Raw genomic sequence first — 22,884 nt, forward strand, 5'->3', positions numbered from 1 at the left:
TAATTGGGATAACCCATTTAACACATTTAACATTTTTCTCTAAATAGGTTTAAATGGGCTAATTTTTTTTGTACATACCCATTTATTAAATTATTAAATGGGAGTTTCATGCCCAATTAACATCACTAGAGAGAAGACACTAATCAAAATCATTCACTAACAATAACATAAAACGCTGAGAATACGTAAATCTGATCAACGAATTTACTAAGCTTAAATATACGTAAATCTGATAAAGAGTTGCGGGATGAGTGAACGGATGTTTATAAATGGGGGATTCTCTGTTATAATGTGAAAACAAATGTGATTCAATAAATTGGAAAAAAACCAAATAGGAAATTAAACTGTTGAGAGGTGTGACGATGATAACGTTTCTTCTTCCTATCAGTTTCAGCGCCGTCGTGATGCTGGCTACCACCACCGTCACCGCCGCTTCCATTACCACTTCCGCCGACGACTGCAACTTATGTTTTACCGTCAAACAGTAAAACAGTCTTTAATCGCTATGTGGCTAACAACTACTTCTCTTTACTTTCACCCAACCACAAACTACTAATGGACCATTACACGGTTACACCACTGCACCAATTTATTTTACCCAAATTTCATGTTTGTGTAAATGCATTCATATGAAGATATAATGAACTACTTTTCTAACGCATTACTCTGAGAAAAAGATTTGAAGAAGAATTTCATAGCTTACATCGAGTAGTGAATAAGTATTGGACATTGCATCCTTCAGTTTACCAACCTGCATGATAAAAAGTGACATCCTATTATAAGAAGTTGCTCTCGGACACGGTGTAAATAAATTTCAATGGTTCCTGAAGAATCTATGTATATAGCAAACTCTAGGATTGGAAAAATGTGTAGTGGCAACAACATTACCTTGGTACTAAGATATGTCGTTGTTATTGGGTAAGATGACCAAAAATGTCTCAGTAATTCTTGTATTGATGTCCAGTGCTGCATAAGAAAGAAAAAGCAAAAGGTATTGATGCATTTGAGGGGACAACAGAATCCATCGGCATTATTAACCAAATCACAGTAATCAGTATATATTGAGCTGCTTGTTACTTAGGACACTGGAGGATGTCTGTATAACTTCATCCTTAGTGGACTTTGGTAATCTGTCCAGAAAGCTCTCTCGCGGGTTCTTCCCAACAATATTTTTGGCAGTTGAGATAGTTCGGGTCAACGAACTGAAAACCTGGATAGGGTTTAGCAATATTAAGCTCAGGGAACAAAGCAATAAGCCATGGTTTCTTTAGGCAGCATGCATTTTATATTGAGATAGAATAGCACCTCAAAGGAAACTTCAGGTTTAATCAAAGGATCACTTAATCCCGTCATTCTATTCTCCAAAATGGATTCTTTTAGTAATCCATAAGCTTCATGGACATTTCTCTTTGACGCCTTTGCTCCTCTGGGTTCACTGAGGATGTTTCCTTGTTGAGATTCAAAGTAATCACGAGGGTCTTGATTCCAAACAAGAGAAGGTAAGAGGATTTACGCACCATCTATCATCATCGACAGTGTAAGCCTTTTAATCACAGAAAGCCAAACCTTGATAGAGAGTGGTGCTAATGGGAAGTTTTGTGGTGCTTGAAGATCCTCCATTTCTGTTGCAAGGGACATTCTCTCCAACCTCTCCTGATTAGCGTCCTTGGTGATTTCACCATCAGCTTTGCTTACTACCAGGGGTAATAGACATGTGGATACCTAGGTTAGATGAATATGAATTGCAGAATTGGCCATTGATCAGCATAGAAAAAGAAAAAGAAAAGTAGAGCATATCAGAATGAAACAGCAAACCTTGTTTCGCCCGTGTGAGAGCCTCTGCAACAATTCTCGTACCTTCAGACTCAACATCTACTTTCCAGTATAAAAGAATAAGTGAGTATCATTGTATACTAACTTTACCACCAAGAACTAAAAGCAGAGGGCCAAAATACATGGTTATCCCTCATGAACTATCTGTTGGGAAGTCATTTGATGGCTATTTCTTAGACTGCTATACAAAACACTAGATGAAACAATCAGAGTTATAAGTGTTTACCGATGCATCTTCCTTCCAATACAACAGCAGCATGACGATTAAGATCTTGTAAAAGTGACCTCCTAAGCTGGTCGTTCAGTGGTTCAACAACGTCATTGGTGCCATAGCGCTGGATCCCATGGTCCTGTGTGACAGGAAATTTAACTAAGCACAATATATGAAGATATGATCCAGCAGAATGTAAATAAGCTTTCAACCATGTAGAAAGAGCACAATGTATTAAGATCACCATTTTCTAGATATATTTTTGGCTTTAGAAATTGAATTCCAGGTGGTGCTTTATCTCCCACGAGGACCATTTTCTAGATATTAGTGTAAGCTAATGGAGCTTACTGATGAAATCACGGCAAGCATGCATGTTGGGATCATTTTCAAACTCAAAGATATGACGCCTTCCTGTAATCAAAGTCGAGGAAACTTCAATGATACACGGATTATAGCTTCAAAATTCACATAACAAGACTTTTGTAAGAAAAAAACCTTCTTTGGTATATTTCTGACCTGATAAATTTAACATGGCACAATGGAAATTACAGGCAACACATCGTCTACTATCCAATAATCATTCTGAGAAAATTAGTCGTGATGAAACTGATTAACAAATATGACCAATTTGGGAAATCAAACCCTTTTACTTTTGATGTTGTGAGTCTGAACCATAAGCTTCAAATCTGATACCAAAGAGTTCAAAGTATTCTTACTATTTTGAGGGATCTAAGAGTTGTTGGATCATTCACAGACCTCTTATATTTGACTTGCTTCTCCATTGATATATGCCCAAGGTTCCAAAAGCGCGTTAAAATTGGTCGATCAATTAAGCTCGTGAGTCACTTTGACTGTGTCAGCAAGAAGACAGAACCAGAACCATGTATCCCTGTTTCTTTCGTAAAGAAGCTTCCTTGTAATTCAATGAAACGCATCGTTCAGGATCATAATTAACTCCAAAGAAGAATACACTGTTTGTTCTTCCCCAAATCAGTTACAAAAATTGTAACCTAAAATTCGATCTTAACCCATAGTAAAGGAAAGAGTCAAAAGTTCTATTCAAAGAAAGAACAAAAGGAAAGAGTTTAAAGAAAGAGTAATTCAAAGTAGGGTTGTTAGAGGGGTTAGAGGTGTGGTTGATGTCAGATCAATCATGTAAGAACATCGACATTGCAACTTCTCAGGTTTCTTGGGCAATGGGAGAAGATGATAGCATAGTTCACATCTGATGGAGGGAGCTTCGGCTATCTGACTTTTGGGTCTGTTTCCTAGATATTTGCGCAAGTACTTCTCTCGTATGTGCAAATTCCCTTCTTCCCTAAGTGGACCCCTTCCCGACGCTAGATCTCCCCACTCCCAAATAATTTTTGACGTAATCTTTAACATTAGATTAGAGCTTCGTATAATCTGGGCAAGCATAACGTTGTGGCCGCGTGTTCTTAAATGGTCAACTATGTCTTGATAGTCACCGTCTCCTGCCACTAGTAAAATGTTGGCTGGATCTGGAGTATCCAAAGCCCATATAGCCATCCTTAAGACAAGTTTGGTGTCTGTAGCATTCAATTTATCAGAAACACAAAAACATATTGATTAATTTTCTTTCAAGATAAATATTTTTTCAAAACTTAATAAATTTACCTGAGAAAACCTGAGTTACTCTAATGCCAGAGGATCGCAGTTGTTGTGTAACAAAGTCTAGTAGGGGCTTGCCGACGGCTTCGATTGTTACTGGGCCCAAAAACTTTGCCGAGGCCAGGCCCTTGGAAATATTACGAGCAATATGTGTCGGTTTGACAAGTTTGGGGATTTGCCAATTATCAGTACCCAAAATCACAAGAGTTTTGGCGAGGACATAGCGATTTTCAACTTCCACCTTTAAAATTAAAAAATGCAAGTTTATAAATTTAAAAACTAATTCTCTTTTATTTTCTCAATGTTTTATTAGAAATCCTTATATATATATTAAAAGTTTATATATATATATATATATTTATTATAAGCTTATAAATATTAATATCAATATTAATATTAGGTATATAAAATATTAATATTCCTGGATTGAAACCAAATATATACCTAATTAAAATATAAATACTTCTGTGAAGAAGTTGTAAGAAATTTTCTACGTCTTTATTAGGGGATTAAAGGCCTATCTGGACATTTTCTGGTGTTGGACCGCCAATTATACCATCAAATAATTGCCGTGTTTGATAAGCCAGATACGGAAAGGTGGCTGAAAAGTAAACAACCAAAATACTTAGCTTGATAAAAGTTAACAGAAATTTACTTTTTCAATACCACTCTTTTATAAATGGCGAGTATTACTAATAAAGCATTGAGAAGATAAAAGATAATTAGTTTTCAGATTTACAAATTTCTGTATTGTTTTTTTGTCAACCACACATTCATTAAAATTTCTGTATTTTTTAAATTTCTGTTTTTAATTTTAAAGGCGGAAGAGGAAGATCTCTATGTGTGTACCAAAAAAATGTTGTGTTTTTGGATACCAACAATTGCGATATCCCAAAACTTGTCCGTCCAAAAGTTGCATTGAATTTTTGTAAAGTTCTTGCCAAAAAATTCACAAATTTGGAGATAAGATTAATAAAACGAAGAGTGAGTGAGAAGTGTGTGTGTGTGTACAGATTCCTAAGGAGAAGGCAAAAGCGGGATCGGTGGGGGAGAGTGAGAGGAGAAGAGAAGCGGCGGAGGAGAGAAGAATGGTGTCTCGACGAGAGATGATAATGCGCGGCGGGTGGTCGGAGGTTTGTGCGGCGGCGATTAGTGGTGGTTGAGAAATTGGGATAAGACGAGCCATGGCTTAACATAAACTATCTAAGATAGGAACAAATTCTCAGGGGCTCCTCCAGCTCCCAAACTTTTCTCAATTGCTCCTCTTATAAAATATAATTTAGTTTTGATTTTCTTAAATTCGAAAAAGTAGACATTTGACCACTTAACCCTTCAAAATATAATATCACATATTTACAACCCAACCAAGCTAATTGGGTTAAAAATACCCAAACCCTTTCTTACTGGGTCGATTCCAATTTAAACGGGTAAAACAGTTCATTCTTTGGAGAAAAATCCTACGACGGCAACATTAGTTTATCCCTTTCGTGTCTCTTCTATTTCTTCAGAGTCGATCTTGGTATAACTACAGACAACTACGTTATTGGACAAGGTAAAATCGAGTTTTTATTTTGGGTTTTGCGATTAAAATCGAGTGAAAGTCCGCGAGTATTGAAATTGATTGTTCGTTATGTTTGTTTAGAGTCCGAAGAGATGGAGAATGTTAGTGGTAGTTGAATCGATTGAAATATTGAATGGAAGTGCTAATGTAAATGATTTTGTTTGTAGGTTTATGGAAGGGAGTTATGCCTCGAACAAAGAACGCAAATGTATCTTTAACTCCGCCAGAAGCCAATCTTGAAGAAGTACCACCGCCGGCGGTAGTGGAATCTGAAGCAATAGATTCAATCTCTAATGGGGTTGCAACGGTAAGATCTATAAAATTTGGACAACTCGTAGAACTAGGTATAAGTTTGTTGCTTTTGTCTCTTAGAAATTTCTGAAACTAAAAAGTAAAACTATGAATAACTAGGTATAACTAACGTGTTTTTATAACTTATAAATATTTGAAACTAAAAGATAAAACTATGAATAACTAGGTATAACTATGCTGCTTTTGCTTTTATAACTTAGAAATAAATGAAACTAAAAGGTAAAACTATAAATAACTTGGTATAACTATTCTGTTTTTCTAACTTCGAAGTTTTAAAACTAAAAGGTACAACTTTGTATAACTTGGTCCAACTTGATCTTGATTGTAGGATTCTAATGAGGAAACCGAAACTCTACAACCTCTTAAAATGTACTTCAATCCGAGTGAGTATACAAAGTCATTCAAGATTTCAACAAAGTGCTATATTCATAAGGGAGTGAGCTTATTGGAGACTCATCTTAAAGGCAAGGAGTTGAAATGGTTCAGAGAACACCCATTGTTCCGACACTTCTTCCACATGCACAGGGACGCAAATCATAAGTTGATGGGTATGTTGTTGTTATTTCTTTGCACAACATGTTTAGAGAAGAAGAGGGAAGTTTGGTTTATCGTCAATGGGGTTCCGATCCGCTATTCTCTCAAAGAATTTGCACTCGTGTTAGGATTATATTGTCACCAATTTCCGAATTCCTGTGAAACCAAGGGATGTATGGAGTTTGTTGGCAGGATATTTGGACCCAGAGCAACAATAAAATATCAAGATGTGGAGACAAAGTTACTATCATTGAAGAAACCTTTTGATGATCGTCTGAGAGTAGTTGTGCTCTACTTCTTAAGCAACTTCATCGTTAAAATTTATTTGGTTGTTATTTTATTTTGGTATAACTCCGTCGGTTTTAAAAAACTAGGTACAACTATGTGATCATAAATGGTTATTGTTTTATTTTGGTATTATTTTGTAAAACTAGGTACAATTGTGTGAATGACAACTATGTACAAATGCTTTATTTTTGTTAAACTAGGTAAAACTATGTACGTTTGTTCATCTTGGTATGGTAAAGGGGCTGAAATGATATTTGGGAAAAAAGTTTGAGGGAAATTAAAAGGGTGAAAAGAAAAAAAAATTGGGTTATTTCGAAAATTTTGAATATTTTGTAGGGAAATTCGAATAAATAAAAAAACTGGATATTTGTGGCAAATAACACGTGATCCACATGGCGCCGTCATTTTTACAGTCAAGGCTCCGTCATTTGTACACGTGGCGCCGTCATTTGTACACATGACGCAGTCAAATATACACAGTTTTTCCAAGTTTACAAGTTGTACTCGCAAACACACAGTTGTATTTTTGGGGTTTTACTTTATAATTAGTATTCTTTGAAAAATATTAATTTTTATTAGTTGTCCACAAGATTTTATGTATATGAGGTAAATTCCAAACATATTCATTCAATAATATGTGTAAAATGTTAAATTTTCAGACTTTTGACATTCACCATGGAGATTCAAAAGAAAGACATCTTAGAAGTATAAGGACTTTCATGTAGAGAACTAAAATGTGTAAAGATTTTTGTAAATTTTATTTAACAAATTTTGATTACAAACCACTAATTTGATTATGTAACACTAAGTTGTCTATTTCTTTATAAAAAGAATTATGATATAATTTTGAATTTATGAAGATTTGTTAATTTCTTCGTAGTTATACCGAACCTAGTTTAACCAAGTTTTACAAAACCAGAGAATACACAAAAACACGAAATCAGAGACATATATAGTTGTACCATTACGAAACCAAGTTTAACCAAGTTTTACAAAAACCAGAGAATACATATTCAGATTTGCTCATGTCTCAACTAAATATTGCACTTCATGCTTGCTTTCAAATTCTTGACCTATTACTAGATCAAGACCATCTTCGCATGGATCTTTAAATTTAGAAACTTGGCTAGCACGTGGAATCTCAACATATTCACCAATACCATCATTCTCCATACTCATATCGACAGTGTTATCAACACCATTTTCCACATATCTGATAACAATATTTTCTAGTGGCTCCAAAGGCTCCGAAAGTTGTTCTGCTAGTGGCTTGTCTGCGTAAAGAGCTACGACATCAACATTAGCTCTATCATTATCTTCTCCATTGATGATGTCCTAAACGATAGACCGTACAAGCCAGCTATCCTTGGATTCCATTGATAAGTATCTCCGGTTTTTGAATAATATCCATCATAATCAAAATGTATGTTTATTGGAAGGTTGCTCATTCTCCTGAAAAAAAAAAAATACATTAACAGTTATACCAAAATTACCAGTTATACCAAAATTACCAGTTATACCACTTCTAACAGTAATCTCAAAAATACCAGATTTACTACTTCAAATAGTTATACCACGTTTCTCAGTTATACCCAGGTTTTCTCAAAAATACCAGATATACTACTTCAAATAGTTATACCACGTTTCTGAGTTATACCCATATTTTCTCAAAAATACCAGATAAACTATTTCAAACAGTTATACCACTTTTTTCTGTTATACCCAGGTTTACATCTAGGAAGCACGGAAGCTTCGTCGAAGGTCCGCTTCCCGCTTCGGAATCTTATTCGGAATCGGAAGCTCTTGGAAGCTTTTGGAATCTCGCTTCCATAGCGCTTCCAAAAAATTCACTTTAGAAGCTCGTTGGAAGCTTACGATTCCATTTTGGAAGCTTACGATTCCATTTTGGAAGCTTGCGTGTCACATATTAATTAGAAACATGAAATTATTTTTTATAGTATTTTTTACAATTAAAAGAAACCAAAACTAATTTTGCAATTAAAAGTTTTGCATACTAATTTTTGTATATTTTTTTTTAAAAGATCGTGCTTAACAAAATAGCCACGACATATATTATTTATTTGGAAAATGTTGGAATGATTAATTGAATTAAATAAACTTTGAGAAACTTGAATTTGATGATGTGTTATCGATAAAATGGAATTTGAAACCATTTTATTGGATGAAATTAAGAAAATGAGAGTGAAGATAGTGATCTTAAATTTTGACTTTGAACTATTTTATTTTTATTTATTGTAAAAATAAATTATTTGGTTTTTCTGTAGTTGAAGTATTTAAAATTTATGTGGTTAATATAATGCTTAATGTTTTATTATATATATATATATATATTAATTTCTATATACGCTTCCAACACGTACCCACTTTCTAAAATTTCTAAAAAAATCGCTTCCGCGTTTCCAAACGCTTCGCTTCCGCGTACCCGCTTCTGATTTCATGCAACCTAGGTTTACATGTTCTACTCTATTTGCAAATCGTTTCTCGGACCAAAAACACTAATCTACCTACAATTAACAACGAATCAACCACTACAGTCCATTAAAGTGTCTTAATCGACCTAGGATACATAGTTACCAACACAATGTCCATTATTTACCAACACCAATTGAAAACCCTATCAAATCTAATAGAAATCATCAAATTTCAAATACAATACCAAAAACCACTAAAGACTCGATGTTAGAAGTGGAAGAAGAGAATAGGAACTGACCTAGAGGTGAAGAACGATGACGATGTGGTGGAAGAACGACGACGAGGTGAAGACGATGACGATGTGGTGGTTTTGAATTTTTGATTGGATTTGTCCCGATGAATACATGAGCTTGTTTGTGATTGGTCGGAAATCTCTTTGTTTTGATTGGTCGAAAATCTCTCTCTTTTGATTGGTCTGTTTAGTAAGGGCAATCATGGGTTTTAAACTTTCATTAAGAGTGTAAGAGTATGACAGAATTTTGGAGAGTAGATAGATTAGGAGGTCATGCTTGAGGAGCTCCAGAGATTAGTCTCCTAAGATATGTGTGTACCCGCCCATGTGGTATTTATAGGAAATGTTAAAATTGGTTTAATTAATTGTGAGGATTAAGTTGTCGAAAACGACTTATATTGTGAAACAAAAAAATTTATCCAAAATGACTTAGATTATGAAACAGAGGGAGTAATAAAATTTAAAACTAAAATCTAAAATCCAAAAACTAAAAACCAAATCCAAAATCTAAATAAAAAAAACAGCATCCACTCATGGCCAAAGTGAATAAAATGAGATCTTTGGGCAGGCAAATGATTTCTTAACCAGCAGGAAGTTCGGCAGTTATATAGTTTCTTAGGAATGGACAGAGCTTAAAAGATTACAAATGAGGAAATCACATGAATTACATTAATCCTTTTAGACAGAAACATCATAACATTTCAAATACTTATAATTTATTCGTTTTTACATTTTTTGGTAAAGAATGAGATAAAATTCGATTAATCCAATGAATGAAAGAGTGTAGTGACTGTTGCAGGCACACTCGAGCAAAGCAATAAAGAAAAATTTGGATTTTAAGTTGATGGAAAAGTTTGTTTAGAAACCCATTAATTAACTTCTACTAAATTGCATAACTACCCCGTTTATTCTTTGTGTTTTAAGTTGGATTGCACATTTGAGTACACGAGTCGGGTTCAGGTCGTTTAAAATTTTCAAAACCTATAAATACCCGAAATTTTTACCCAATTATCCGAAATTTTACCCGATAATCGAAAATCTTACATAATTGTCCAATATAAGTAAAACTTCTATGTGTGTAAGCATATGTAATTTCAAGTACTTGGATAATATCCGGGTCCGATATGATATCCACGGACACGGTATTACTACATAAGACCCGATAAGGTAAATTGATTATAACCCGACTCAAACCGGATTTTTTGGGTCGGTTCCGGTTTTGGTTTTCGGTTGCGGTTTTTTGCCCAGGTCTATTTTAGTCTTTCAATAGTCTTAGGAATTCTTGTGGAAAACCAAATCTTACTTCAATTGCTTTTGTGGAATTGTTGAGAAATTGATTGATGAGTAGTGATAGCAGTCTCACTACTAGGTCTGGGCATAATACCCGAATCCGAAGAACCGAACCGAACCGAATCCGATCCGAACCCGAACCCGAAGTTTTAAAATATCCGAACGGGTTCTAAACTTCACAACCCGAAAACCCGAACCCGAACTCGAACCCGAACAAGTACCCGATTATACCCAAAATATAAGTACATAGTTATAATATATTAGTAATATTTATACTTGTAATAACTTAAGTGCCTAAATTATTCGGATGTTAAGATATTTTCGGGTTTTTTAGCTACTTTGGGTTATATTCGGGTTAAAATACTTGGGTTTTATAGATTTTTTGAGTATTTTTCAATACTTTGCATAGATTCGGATACAAAAATTTTAATATTTGGATACTTCGGGTAAACCCGAATCCAAACCCGAAATACCCGATCCAAACCCGACCCGAACCCGAAGTTTTAAAATACCCGAACGGGTCTTAGTTTTCTAAACCCGAAAAACCCGACCCGAATATCCGAACGCCTAGGCCTACCCAAATCCATTCACGTGACCAAGTTAATTTCCGGTTTAGTAATTAACCAACAATCTAATAACCCAAACATTGAACAGAGCTATCGTCTTCTTCAACTTAAACCATAACTCAATTCTACGTGACTTACTACAACATTTGACGTCACAGTTCACGTACTCATGAGTCAAGTTTCGGTTATGGACTTTGATTTCACAAGAGAATTTTGGTTTGGATCGGTTTAGGCTTTGGCTCAATAATCCAACAACACACAAACAACACAACAGACACGAGATAAGGTTTTGACCTATTACCTTTCTCGCGCTTTCTCAACGGATCTCCTCTACGATCTGCTTAACGGCTCGAACGGCGAAGTGGCACAGATCTACGATGGTCCAAGCCACTAGTTAGATTGGTCCAACAATCTAAAACAAAAATAGAGAATCAAATCCAAAATTGTCTCACGGGTGATACCTCTTTGGTGAAGACTATCCACACGGTGGCTCTTCTTGAACACCACGACAATCTTCGGTGGCTCGAGTGGGACTGCGGTGCCTCACAAACAAGATTTGAGTTAGGGCTGTATTGAATTCTCATCATCAGAGAATCAAGATTGAAGAAGAAGAGAGCTTAACGAACGTTTAACAAACTTCATTATTATAAAATGTTGTTACAAAGCTTAAACTAAAACTAATGATGAGAATAAGCTTAACCAGAGTTAAACCAAGAATACATTAAACCAAGATGTAGTTAACCAGAGTTAACCATTCAATAACCGGTCCATATATCATCTGTAATACGCCCCTCTCAAGTCTTTATCTTCGAACTTGTTTGGTTTGGAAGGTAAACACTTGACAATGACATTTGTTGAAGCAAATGATGAAAAAAACCAGGATGCAGAGCTTTAGTCAAAATATCTGCATGTTGATTCTCTGTAGGAACGTGCAACGCCTTTAAGTTGCCAGCTTTAATCTGATCTCTCACAATGTGACAATCTATTTTTATATGCTTTGTGCGTTCGTGAAAGACCGGATTCATAGAAATGTGCAACGCTGATTTATTGTCACAAAACAGTTTTGTAGGGCAACTCACTGTGATATGAAGATCCTTGAGCAACTGTTGAAGCCAAATGATTTCACAAGTGGCTTGAGCCATACTCCTATACTCTGACTCAGTGCTACTCCGACTAGCAACAGCTTGTTTCTTTGATTTCCAAGAGATCAAGGAAGAACCAATGTATACACAGTACCCTGAAACTGATCTCCTAGTATCTTTACATGCAGCCGAGTCAGCATCCGAGAAAGCATTCAAACAGAGTTCTGAGTCAACTGAATACATCAGTCCTTGTCCTGGATTTGATTTTATATACCTGAGTACCTTATGTGCAGCTTGGAGATGTATATCAGATGGAGCAGAAATGAACTGACTCAACTGATGAACTACAAATGTAATATCTGGCCTTGTGATTGTAAGATACAATAACCTTCCAATAAGCTCACGGTAAGAAGTAGGATTTGGTAATGGTACTCCCATGTCTTTAGTCAGATGTAAAGAAGGATCCATAGGTATTGAGCTTGGTTTACAACCAAGTAAGCCTGCATCTTCTAGCAAGTTCTAAGCATACTTCCTCTGACATACTGATATTCCTTTTGAAGATCTTGAGATTTCCAATCCTAAGAAGAATCTTGCAGGTCCTAAATCCTTTATTTTGAATTCAGACCTTAACAATGCCTTTAATTGATCCACTGCTTCATCATTGTCACTTGCAATCATAAGATCATCCACATAAACCAAGACAACAACAAATGAACCAGTAGTAGCTTTGACAAAAGAGTATTGTCAGCAGGAGACTGTATATAGTTTGCACCTAGTAACACTGAAGACAATCTCTTGTACCACTGGCGAGAAGCCTGTTTCAATCCATAAAGAGATTTTTTTTTTTTTTTGAATCTTATGTTATATTATATTCAAAAGAAAAAATATTCGTTTGTACAACTAGTGCAACATTTCGCTGAAAATAAATCAAAAATATAATTTAGAACTGAATTGCTAAAACAGTCTTCTTAAGTTCGGGAGTTGATCCAAGCTTGGTAGGCTTCATCGTATCTCCTATCTCCTAGTAGACGAATTGCCGAAATCTGATTCCTTATTTGCTTATCAATCCACCCCGTAGTCTGTTCCGCCGTTTGTGGGTTTTCGCCATGTTTTCTTCCATTCCTTTCTCTCCAGATCGTGTAAACCACCACTGAAGCACATATTTGATGAGAAAACCCTCCACTCTCTCAAGTTGATTTTCCGAAACATACTCAACTAGAAGAGACCAGTTTGTTGTGTATCGTGCCTTTAGAATTCCCTTAGCCAAAGCTTCCCAAATCAAAGAGCTGTAATGACAATCAAAGAAAAGGTGATCACGAGTCTCCAAGTTGTTCTGACAAAAACCACATGTGCCCGCTGCTCCACCCTTCCATTTACTAACGCGATCTCCCGTAGGTAATCTGTTTTGAACAACCAACCACATGCAGAAAGAATCCATAAAGAGATTTCAGTAGTCTACAAACGGGATTAGGAGGCAAACCAGTGTTCTGTGGTGGAGTATATCCTTGAGGTAAACTCATAAAAATTTCTTCATCCAATTCACCATGGAGAAATGCATTTGAGACGTCCATTTGAGTTAAACTCCAACCCTTTATAGCAGCAAGACCAAGCAAAAACTTCACACTTGTTAATTTAGCAACAGGAGAAAAAAATATCTAGGAAATCAATTCCTTCTTGTTGAGTAAATCCCTGTGCTACCAAGCGTGCTTTATATCTCTCCACTGTTCCATCAGGATTGTATTTGATTGTGAACACCCACTTACAACCCACCACATTCTTGCCTGGAGGTAATGATTCAACAACCCATGTCTTGTTAAGTTCAAGAGCATGTAACTCTTCATTAGCTGCCTTTGTCCATTTCTCAGACTTCATGGCCTGTTTGAATGTTTTTGGCTCTGTCTCTATATCATAAGCACATATATAAGACTGAAAAAGAGGTGTATATTTGTCCTAAGAAATGACAGAAGCAATGGGATATGGTGTAGTCTTTTTAGGTGATGATGAAACAGGACATGGTGTAGGCTTTTCACGTGATGGAAGAAGAGGATATTGTGTAGGCTTTTTAAGTGATGAAATAACCGGTTCTGTTGGTGGTAATGAAGAAATAAACAGAACAAGAGAGCAATGATACTCAGACAGATAACTAGGAGCTCTAGTAGTGCGTTTAGACCTAGCCACATGTACAGAATTAAGACCAGTATCATGCGTCTCTGTGTTACTAGTAGAAGATATGGTACTAGGATTTATTGCAGATGATGATGCAGTAGTATCAACAAGAGAATCCTCATCTAATAATGGCATTGTCTCAACAAAATGTATGGTGCAGGAAGAGGTAAAATAGAATTTGGAAACTTGTCTACTGCTTTATGCAACAAATCACTAGTTTTAAAAGGAAAAGTTTGTTCTTGAAAAACCACATTTCTAGAGATTGAAACAGAATGAGTTTCTAAGTCTAACACCTTATAGCCTTTAAAACCTGCAGGATATCCTAGGAAAACAGAAGGTCTGGCTCTAGGTGAAAATTTAGTTCTTTCATTTTGATGAGTGGAAACATAACACAAACAACCAAAGTTCTTTAAAAGCGAGTAATCTGGTAATTTTCCAAGTAAAATTTCATAAGGAGACTTATTTTGAAGCAATGGTGATGGTAAACGATTAATCGAAACTGCTGTAAACACACAATCACTCCAATATTGAAGAGGGACATTAGACGAAAAAAGTAAAGATCTAGCAACATTGAGAAGATGCTGATGCTTTCTCTCAACAACAGAGTTCTGTTGAGGAGTATAAGCACAAGAAAAATAATGCATCATGCCATGTTCTTTAACTAATTCAGTGAAAGCAAGTTCAGGTGCATTGTCAGATCTAATCGCTTTTATTTTTGCATTAAACTGAGTAGAAACAAGTTTAATAAAAACAGGAAAAACTGTTGAAACATTCTTTTTATTTCTTAGCATATAAATCCAGGTGGTTCTTGTACAATCATCTACCAAAGTAAGAAAGTATTTAAAACCCTCACCAGATTCAACACTAAAAGGACCCTATATATCCAAATGAACAAGATCAAATGGTTTTGGAGCTAAATTGTTATGAGAAATATAAGCTAATCTTTTCTGTTTTGCTAAAGGACATATAGAACATGCAGAATTTTCTGAATCTAAAGACTTTAGAGAAGGAATAACAGTAACAAGCTTCTGTAAAACAATAGATGATGGATGGCCTAATCTTTGATGCCAAAGCTTTCCATCTATGACAGATCCAAAGAAAGAACAAGCAGGTGTTGATGGAGAGAGGGAAGTATTCTCTGTTTCAAGAATGTATAAGTTGTGATATAGTCTACCCCTCCTAATCATCAAGCCCTGAGAATGTTCCTGAATCAAACAACAATCAATATAAAAATGAGCAGAACAAGATATTGTTTTAACCAATGAACTCACACTAATCAAATTGAATTTAAAATCCGGTACATGCAAAATATTATGCAAAATAAGTGTTTTAGTAATGCAAACAGTGCCTGTATGTGTAATGGAGACCCTAGTACCATTTGGAAGAGTAACAGTAACACCTGAGACTGATTTTAATTCCCTAAACATGGCTAGATTTGAACATACATGACTAGAAGCTCCACTATCTATAATCCAAGCATTAGGAGGTAAAAATTTTTGTAAAGAAGAAAGAATGTGATTCTGAAAAGTGAGATTATTATTTTGAAATTTTAGACTGGTAGAAGGAAATAGAAATTCAGTAACAAAAGTTGATTTATGAGCCATCAAACCATGTTCTGAGATAGTTGCAGTAGGACTAGGTGTGCTTGAAGAAGTTACAGGCTCTGAAACTTGAACTTGAGTTTGAAATTGCGAAACCATTTGTTCTATTTGCTTCGGACTAAAATTCTGAAGACTTTGACTATGTCCACCTTGTATAACCTGCGGTGCATATTGAGGAACCAAAGTACCATAAGAACCATTCATTGGCATAGGCATTTGCATATATCCTTATGTTGGATAAGTTCCATTCTCAGTATACACATGAGCCACTGCATTTGCCTTTTGCATTGAATTAGTATAAGGCATCATCTGCATCTGAGATTGTGATTGCATCCTAGGCTGAATTTGCATCATTTTCATCCGAGGTTGTAAAGGAGGATTACCTCTGTAAGTATATCCTATAGCCCATGCCTTATAACCAGGTGGATATCCTAGAATCTTGAAATACTTTTGAACTGTATGTCCTACTTTCCCACAGTGAGAACACACCGGCTTATGTGATGGTCTAACAGTATTATAAGCAGCAATATATGCATTCTCGGCATCATTCATAATAGGAGAGGAACTCTGAAAAGCAACATTATCAACTCTAGTAGGTGGTTTAACACTCTTCTGTCTCTCATCCTGAGTAACAATGTTGAATGCTTCTTCTATAGTAGAAATAGGCTTTAACATCAGTATATGACGCCTAGTCTGATCATAACTTTCATTTAACCCCATAAGAAACTTAGTTACCCTACTTCTCTGTTGCATTTTCTCCCATTTAGCAGCTGCATCACACTCACAACGACAACATATACACACAGGAAGCTCTACATAATTCTTGTGTTCTTCCCACAAAGTAAGCAAAGCTGTATAATAAGTGGATACATCCATAGCTCCTTGTTCAATCTTACTTATCTTCTGTTCAATATCAAATATTCTAGGAGCATCATCTTGCTTAAAACGAGTTAACAAATTGTTCCAAATTCCTTCTGCGGTTGCTATAAAAAGCAAACTCTGACCAATCTTTTTATCAACAGAATTCATCAACCATGTAGAAACAATATCATTGCAACGTGACCAAGCACCATAATCACGATGATCAATCGGAGGTTTAACAATCATACCATTGATAAATCCCAGCTTATTGCGAACATTCAAAGCCATCAAAACTGAACGACGCCAAGATGGAAAATCAGAAGAATTGGATAAACGATCGGAAACAAGAACAAGACCTGTGTGATCGGCACTATGTAGATAATAAGGATTATCATACTGATCGGCTGGATAACGCGGTTGTTCATTAGCATTTAACGGCGGACGAGTCACCGGAATCGGCGGTGGAGGAACATAAGATCCCATTCTCAGTTTAAGAACAGGAAATTACAAAGAAAATTGTGACGAATTGAGTAAAGAAAGCAAGAATCGTCAACACTGGAGGTCAACGAAAGAGAAATCAAAGAAAACAGAATTAGAAAATCAAAATTCCGGTGAAACAAAAGCAAGAAATCGCAAATTACGAACAATCAAAAGAATCTAAGCACAAATCGGAAAGCTCATCTCCGGCGAACAAACGATTGCGGAAGAAGACGATTATGCTCTGATACCATATTGAATTCTCATCATCAGAGAATCAAGATTGAAGAAGAAGAGAGCTTAACGAACGTTTAACAAACTTCATTATTATAAAATGTTGTTACAAAGCTTAAACTGAAACTAATGATGAGAATAAGCTTATATAGTAATACATTAAACCAAGATGTAGTTAACCAGAGTTAACCATTCAATAACCGGTCCATATATCATCTGTAATAGGCTGAGCCAACGTCACATAAAAATAGAGACTCGAGTCAAGGTTGCGAGACATACCGTGATTGACGGCTTAGGGTATTCGTGACTCGTCTCAGAGTTTGTGTTCTCTTTTAATATCCACGTGGGAACAATAGGTTTCACTTGGGTTTAAATCATTATAATGATTTGGGCCTCGTAGTTTAATTGCGAAATCGGGTGTGATTAAAATAAAATAATATCTCGTCGCCATCGTGTCGTTTAAGTGGGCGAATATAAATGGTTGACTAATTTTGTTAAGTCAATGTAGTTTTACGCTCAAATTTAGTAGTCGGGGTAGTTTATTTAAATTAGGAAAATTGTTAAAAATACTCCTTTTGGTGTACCCCTTTTTAAAAATGCCCCTTTTAGATATCCATTTTAAAAAATGTCCCTTTTTAAATCTGAAATTTTTATAAAGTTTTATTAGGTTTATAAGGTACTTATGGATTGTAACTACTACTTGAAGACTCGATCCAAGTATTTATAAGGTTTTATAAGGTGTTTTTAAAGGTTTTACAAGTTATTTTAAAGGATTTTAAGGTTTTTCAAAGGTTTTACAAGATATTTTAAAGGTTTTTAAAGGTATTTAAAATGCATTTATAAGGTATTTATAAAGTATTTATAAGATTTTAGATACATAGAAATGTAGTTTGTGTATGTTTTAATAATATTACATACATATTTGGGTAAATCTTATATTTTTAAGAGCATTTTTATAAGGTTTTTAAAAAAGGGTATTTTTGAAAAGTGGCATTGAAAAAGTGGCATTTTGCAAAAGCCTCTTTAAATTATTTTAGCGTTGAAGTGTAAACAGACATTATTTCTTTTTGAGGTATAAAAATGCACCCTACAATTTGTTTGGGTTTAAATATAAACCTTTTTTACTCCATGTTTTTGGGATAAAAATCATATTAGAGTTCTGATCTCCCATTTTTTTTTTGTCATTCGAAATTACTTAGAGCTCAAAAGATGAATGTTGTTTACATATGTCATATGAAGCGGTTCTGTACGAACTTTTAATCTCCCATTTTTTGTTTTGAAGAATTTAGATGTGAAACATGAGTATAATCCAGAGGCATCTTCCAACTGAAATGACAAAAGAAAATTGATAATGAATATGAGTTTAGGAGAAATGAATGAATAGAATATTTGTTAAGTTTTTACCTGAAGAGATTAATCGTAGATTTCTATCGCGATGGAGAGGAAAAAACAAATATGAAGAGGAAAGCAGATAAAAATCGAATAGAGAGGAAACTGAATCATTGGAGTTATTTAGAAGATGAATTAGTTACAAATCAGCTTGACCGTGGAGGTGTTGGTGGGAGCAAAACTAGTGATTAGATTCTTTTTACAGTTGTCTCAGAATTTTCTAGAACGATATATGAGAAAAAAAAAAGAATTATGCAAAAAAACAATTAGGTATAGGTTTATATCCAAAACTAGGCCTGGGCGTTTGGGTATTCGGTTCGGTTCTAGAACCGAACCATTCGGTTCCAAATATTTTGGTTCTGAGATTTAGGAACCATATTGGAACCAAATCAATATCGGTTCGGTTCTGGTTCGGTTCCTATTCGGTTCGGTTCGGTTCGGGTAATAAATTTTGGAACCGAATAGGAACCTGTTTCAGATATATTTGGAACCGAAAAAACAATAGAATTATAATGCAAAATTCAAATGCAATTATGCAAGTATGCAATGCAACATCACATATTAGTCATCATACCATTACAAATTCAGAAAATAGTTGAAACTTGGAAAGTATTAAGTCAAAAGACACCCAAAGTTTCAAAAATACCACAAAACACAAGTTTTAAAGACACCAAAAGAAGCTTTGTCTTTGATTTGCAATGATTCGAAAGAGAGAGTTGTTGTCTGCGGCGTCTCCTTCTTTGAGAAAGAGAGAACAAACTAGGGTTTCTCTTTAGGTTTCAGAGAAATATATAAGAGGCTAAGAGAGATATATGGTTGGTTGTTAGGCTTGGGTAGCTAGGTTTATGTCTAGATGGGTTTGAAACTTTGAGTTATATAAATATAGGTTAATGTGCTATATTTTTTGGGTACCCGAATGGATATCGGTTCTTACCCGAACCGAACCGATACCCATGGTTCTTTGATTTAAGATCCAATCGATATCTTCACTAGAACCGGAACCGAACCGTACCCATCAATTTTGGTTCGGTTCGGTTCGGTTCTACGTGGATCCATATTTGTGCCCATGCCTATCCAAAACTATGGGCTTACAATTCTCTGATGGGCTTACACAAACACATTTTTCTTTAACATTAAGAAGCCTTATTTTGTTTTGTAACAATTAGTTTTGTTTTTAATTTTTTTCCTTTTCTTTTGCATGATCTTAATTAAATTATGACATAGAAATCTATGTGGCACGTTTTTATTGGTCAGGTGACTTGTTCTTTACAATATAAAGGATATACACACATATATAAATAAAACTTGAAACGCCCTTTAACCACACCATAATTGGTGTAAACTAAAATATGTGCGGTATTAAGATAAAACAGAACAAACAAAAAGAAATTGCTAAGTGCGATCTAATAATTGAAATAATACACCGTATTTAACTTAAATGGTAAATAAATAGTACCGCATATAAAACGCTAAAACGGGTCGTACATTCACACACTTAGGCTACGAATGGGAACATTGGATTAGACGGTGTCGGTCAAGCGGATCTAATAGTGCGGTACGGTTTAAGTGTGGTTTGTAAAGAAGAAACGCAGTATGCGGAACATATGCGGTTAATGCAGAATAAATGGTGTGGATAATTTATGAATGGTAAAAACAACATGCGATTCCGTACAATTGTTTAAATGGTAAGAAGTATAACAAGTGGTTCGAAGTATATGTTTTAAATAAATATATTATAAGAAAAAATATATAAGTATAAATATAAATCAAATATTAATTTGTTGTTTAATTAATGATCAGAAATTTTACATATATTTTTTAGGGTGATTTGGCGCAGAAACAAAATTATGGGCAACAAAATTAGGAATTCGACATTGGTAGGATTGGTCGGGGACGAAGAAATAACGAAAATACCACATCATCTCCGCTACATGCGCATGGGCAAGTTGATCGTGCCGTTTCAGTAAGCCAAAGAACAACCCGCAAAACAATAAATGCAACGACTTAAACTGACAAAGCCGCGTATACAAAAAGAATGAAGTGATTGGCAATAAATGCGAGAGCTCTCAACTCGAGCGGAAGAAAATTTGAAAATAGCCTGATATAACTGGGCGGGAATATGAAAATTTAAAGAGCTACCTTAGATACATGAACCACCACCAATAAATAGGTGTACTGGGTTGAAGAAAAAACGTAGAGCAACACAAAGAAGTAAAAAAAAAAAAATTAAAGTGCATAAGCAAATGAGGCTGCATAACAAACGTAGTGGTGAGGTAAGGGTAACACAATTAGTCTTATTTTCGTAGCTAATCTTCATACCTTAGTAGAAAGTTCCAAAGTTGTGAAAGAGATTAACCCTTAATATTACTCGTTTCTACTGGTGGGGATGATGGAGGTGACATATACGAGAGAATCAGCGATTGTGTGCGGGTCTAACTTGGATTATGGAGTAAGGACGAGCATGGTGTTTGGAGATTCAATGTCTCGCAGGAAAGGACTGGCAAGAGCATCTGGTTCAGAGAAGGCGATGGTGTTGAAGTGGCTAAAGAGAAGGTCATTCAAGCATGGAACATAGACCAAACATGTGAGAAGGTGGAGCTAACATACGAGATGCCCGAGTGGATGGACGTAGATGGTTCAGTTAAACCTGTCCCAATACACATAGTCCCGGACGACAACATGGACATGTTCCTTGCTATGTGTGTGGATATTCATGAAATGAAGCTCTATGTTGTACCAATGTCGTTGCATATGACATTAGAGATCGATGGGTTCCAAGTAGTACCGATCATGAACGATTTTACTTTCGTGGAAGTAATGAGCAAGAAGGATGTAGGGAAACCACGTGGCACTACAATACTCATTGTGTATAAACTTGGCACTCGCAAGAACAACCTCATTAAAAACCTAAGCTTGGAAAACCACGTGGGACAAAACCAAGCCTAGGGAAAAAGAGTATTGTCCCAACGAGTTAGGGAGCCTTTCTCAAGGATGTGTGAGGTCTACAAGACCAAGTTTGCCATGGATAAATTGACAAACTTGGTTACTTGCTGCCTTGGTGAAGATATCGGCCAATTGGTCCGAACTCGTAGTGTAGCAAGGAAGGATTGTACCGTCTTCGATCTTCTTTCTTGTCTTGTGGCAGTCCGTCTCTATGTGCTTGGTCCTCTCGTGGAACACGGGGTTAGTAGCAATATGGATGGCTGCTTGGTTGTCGCAATGGAAGGTAATTGGCGTCTTTTGCTCGATCCCAAAGTCCTTTAGTAGAGCCTTCAGCCATGTCAAGTCGTTTGTGAGCTTCTTCTTAGCCCTATACTCCGCTTCAGCACTCGAACAAGACACCACCTTCTGTTTCTTTGTCTTCCAAGTTACAAGATTGCCACCAATGAAAGTGTAAAAGCCGGTTGTGGACTGCCTTGTGTTGCGATCTCCATTGTAGTCTGCATCACAGTACCCAACAATTTCCGTGCTAAAGTTTCTTCCCATCCAAATGCCTTTGCCGGGACTTCCTTTGATATATCTCAGAATTCTCTCCACAAAACTCCAATGGTACACCGTAGGGGCTTGCATATGCTGAGCCACCTGATTCACGGCAAAAGAGAGATCAGGCCGAGTATATGTCAAATATATGAGCTTACCTACAAGTCTTCTATACTGTTCCGGGCAATGATATGGAGTATCATCCTTCTCCTCCTTTCGATTGACCTTGCATCCTTGCTCTAGTGGTGTATCCACTGGTTTAGCTCCAAGTTTCCCTGTAAGCTTTAGGAGATCGAGGGCGTATTTCCTTTGTGAGAGAAACAGTCCCTCCTTGGATCTACACACCTCAATCCCTAAGAAATACTTCAACACACCCAAATCTTCAATATCAAAGGCTGAGTGTAAAGAAGACTTAATCGCTTGGATCCCTTCTTTGTTACTTCCCGAGATAATCAAGTCATCAACATAGACCAATACCACTACTATGCCTTGATTATCTTGCTTAGTAAGCAAAGTATGATCCGAATGTGACTTCTTGAAGCCATTAGCCAATAAGGTGGAGCTTAGCTTGTGATACCAAGCTCTTGGAGACTGTTTGAGACCATAGATTCCTTTCCGAAGCCTTAAGACCTTTCCCGGAGC

At 35.9% G+C, this 22,884-nt stretch overlaps 1 protein-coding gene across 8 annotated transcripts; it reads right to left on the reverse strand.

Annotated features, from left to right (window-relative positions):
* Positions 1–248: 248 nt before the first annotated feature.
* Positions 249–3,663, reverse strand: LOC9301564 (probable RNA polymerase II transcription factor B subunit 1-3). Of its 8 annotated transcripts, none has more exons than XM_021024449.1 (11): positions 2,801–3,658; positions 2,561–2,626; positions 2,393–2,455; positions 2,060–2,183; positions 1,816–1,872; positions 1,566–1,694; positions 1,306–1,478; positions 1,078–1,210; positions 889–966; positions 704–751; positions 249–579 (listed from the first exon to the last, which is right to left on the reverse strand). In XM_021024449.1, the coding sequence occupies exons 3-9, from the start codon at positions 2,426–2,428 to the stop codon at positions 896–898; spliced, it is 723 nt and encodes a 240-aa protein (XP_020880108.1). In that variant the 5' UTR covers positions 2,429–2,455; positions 2,561–2,626; positions 2,801–3,658; the 3' UTR covers positions 249–579; positions 704–751; positions 889–895. The 8 variants fall into 8 exon arrangements, with proteins under 8 accessions (XP_020880108.1, XP_020880105.1, XP_020880082.1 ...); XM_021024446.1 differs by lacking the exon at positions 2,801–3,658 and adding an exon at positions 2,761–2,776; XM_021024423.1 differs by lacking the exon at positions 2,561–2,626 and having other exon boundaries at positions 249–457; positions 2,761–3,663.
* Positions 3,664–22,884: the final 19,221 nt, after the last annotated feature.

The sequence above is a fragment of the Arabidopsis lyrata genome (assembly GCF_000004255.2).
Source record: "Arabidopsis lyrata subsp. lyrata unplaced genomic scaffold ARALYscaffold_8, whole genome shotgun sequence".
NCBI lineage: Eukaryota > Viridiplantae > Streptophyta > Magnoliopsida > Brassicales > Brassicaceae > Arabidopsis > Arabidopsis lyrata.

Bases quoted from the DNA above. Each gene is read 5' to 3' on its own strand.
- LOC9301564 (XM_021024423.1), bottom strand. From the start codon at position 2,826: ATGGAGAAGCAAGTCAAATATAAGAGGTCTGTGAATGATCCAACAACT. The intron at 2,184-2,392 runs GTAAGCTCCATT...CCTGTCACACAG, and splicing joins TGCTTGCCGTGATTTCATCA to GACCATGGGATCCAGCGCTA. The intron at 967-1,077 runs GTAACAAGCAGC...TTTCTTATGCAG, and splicing joins GACATCCTCCAGTGTCCTAA to CACTGGACATCAATACAAGA.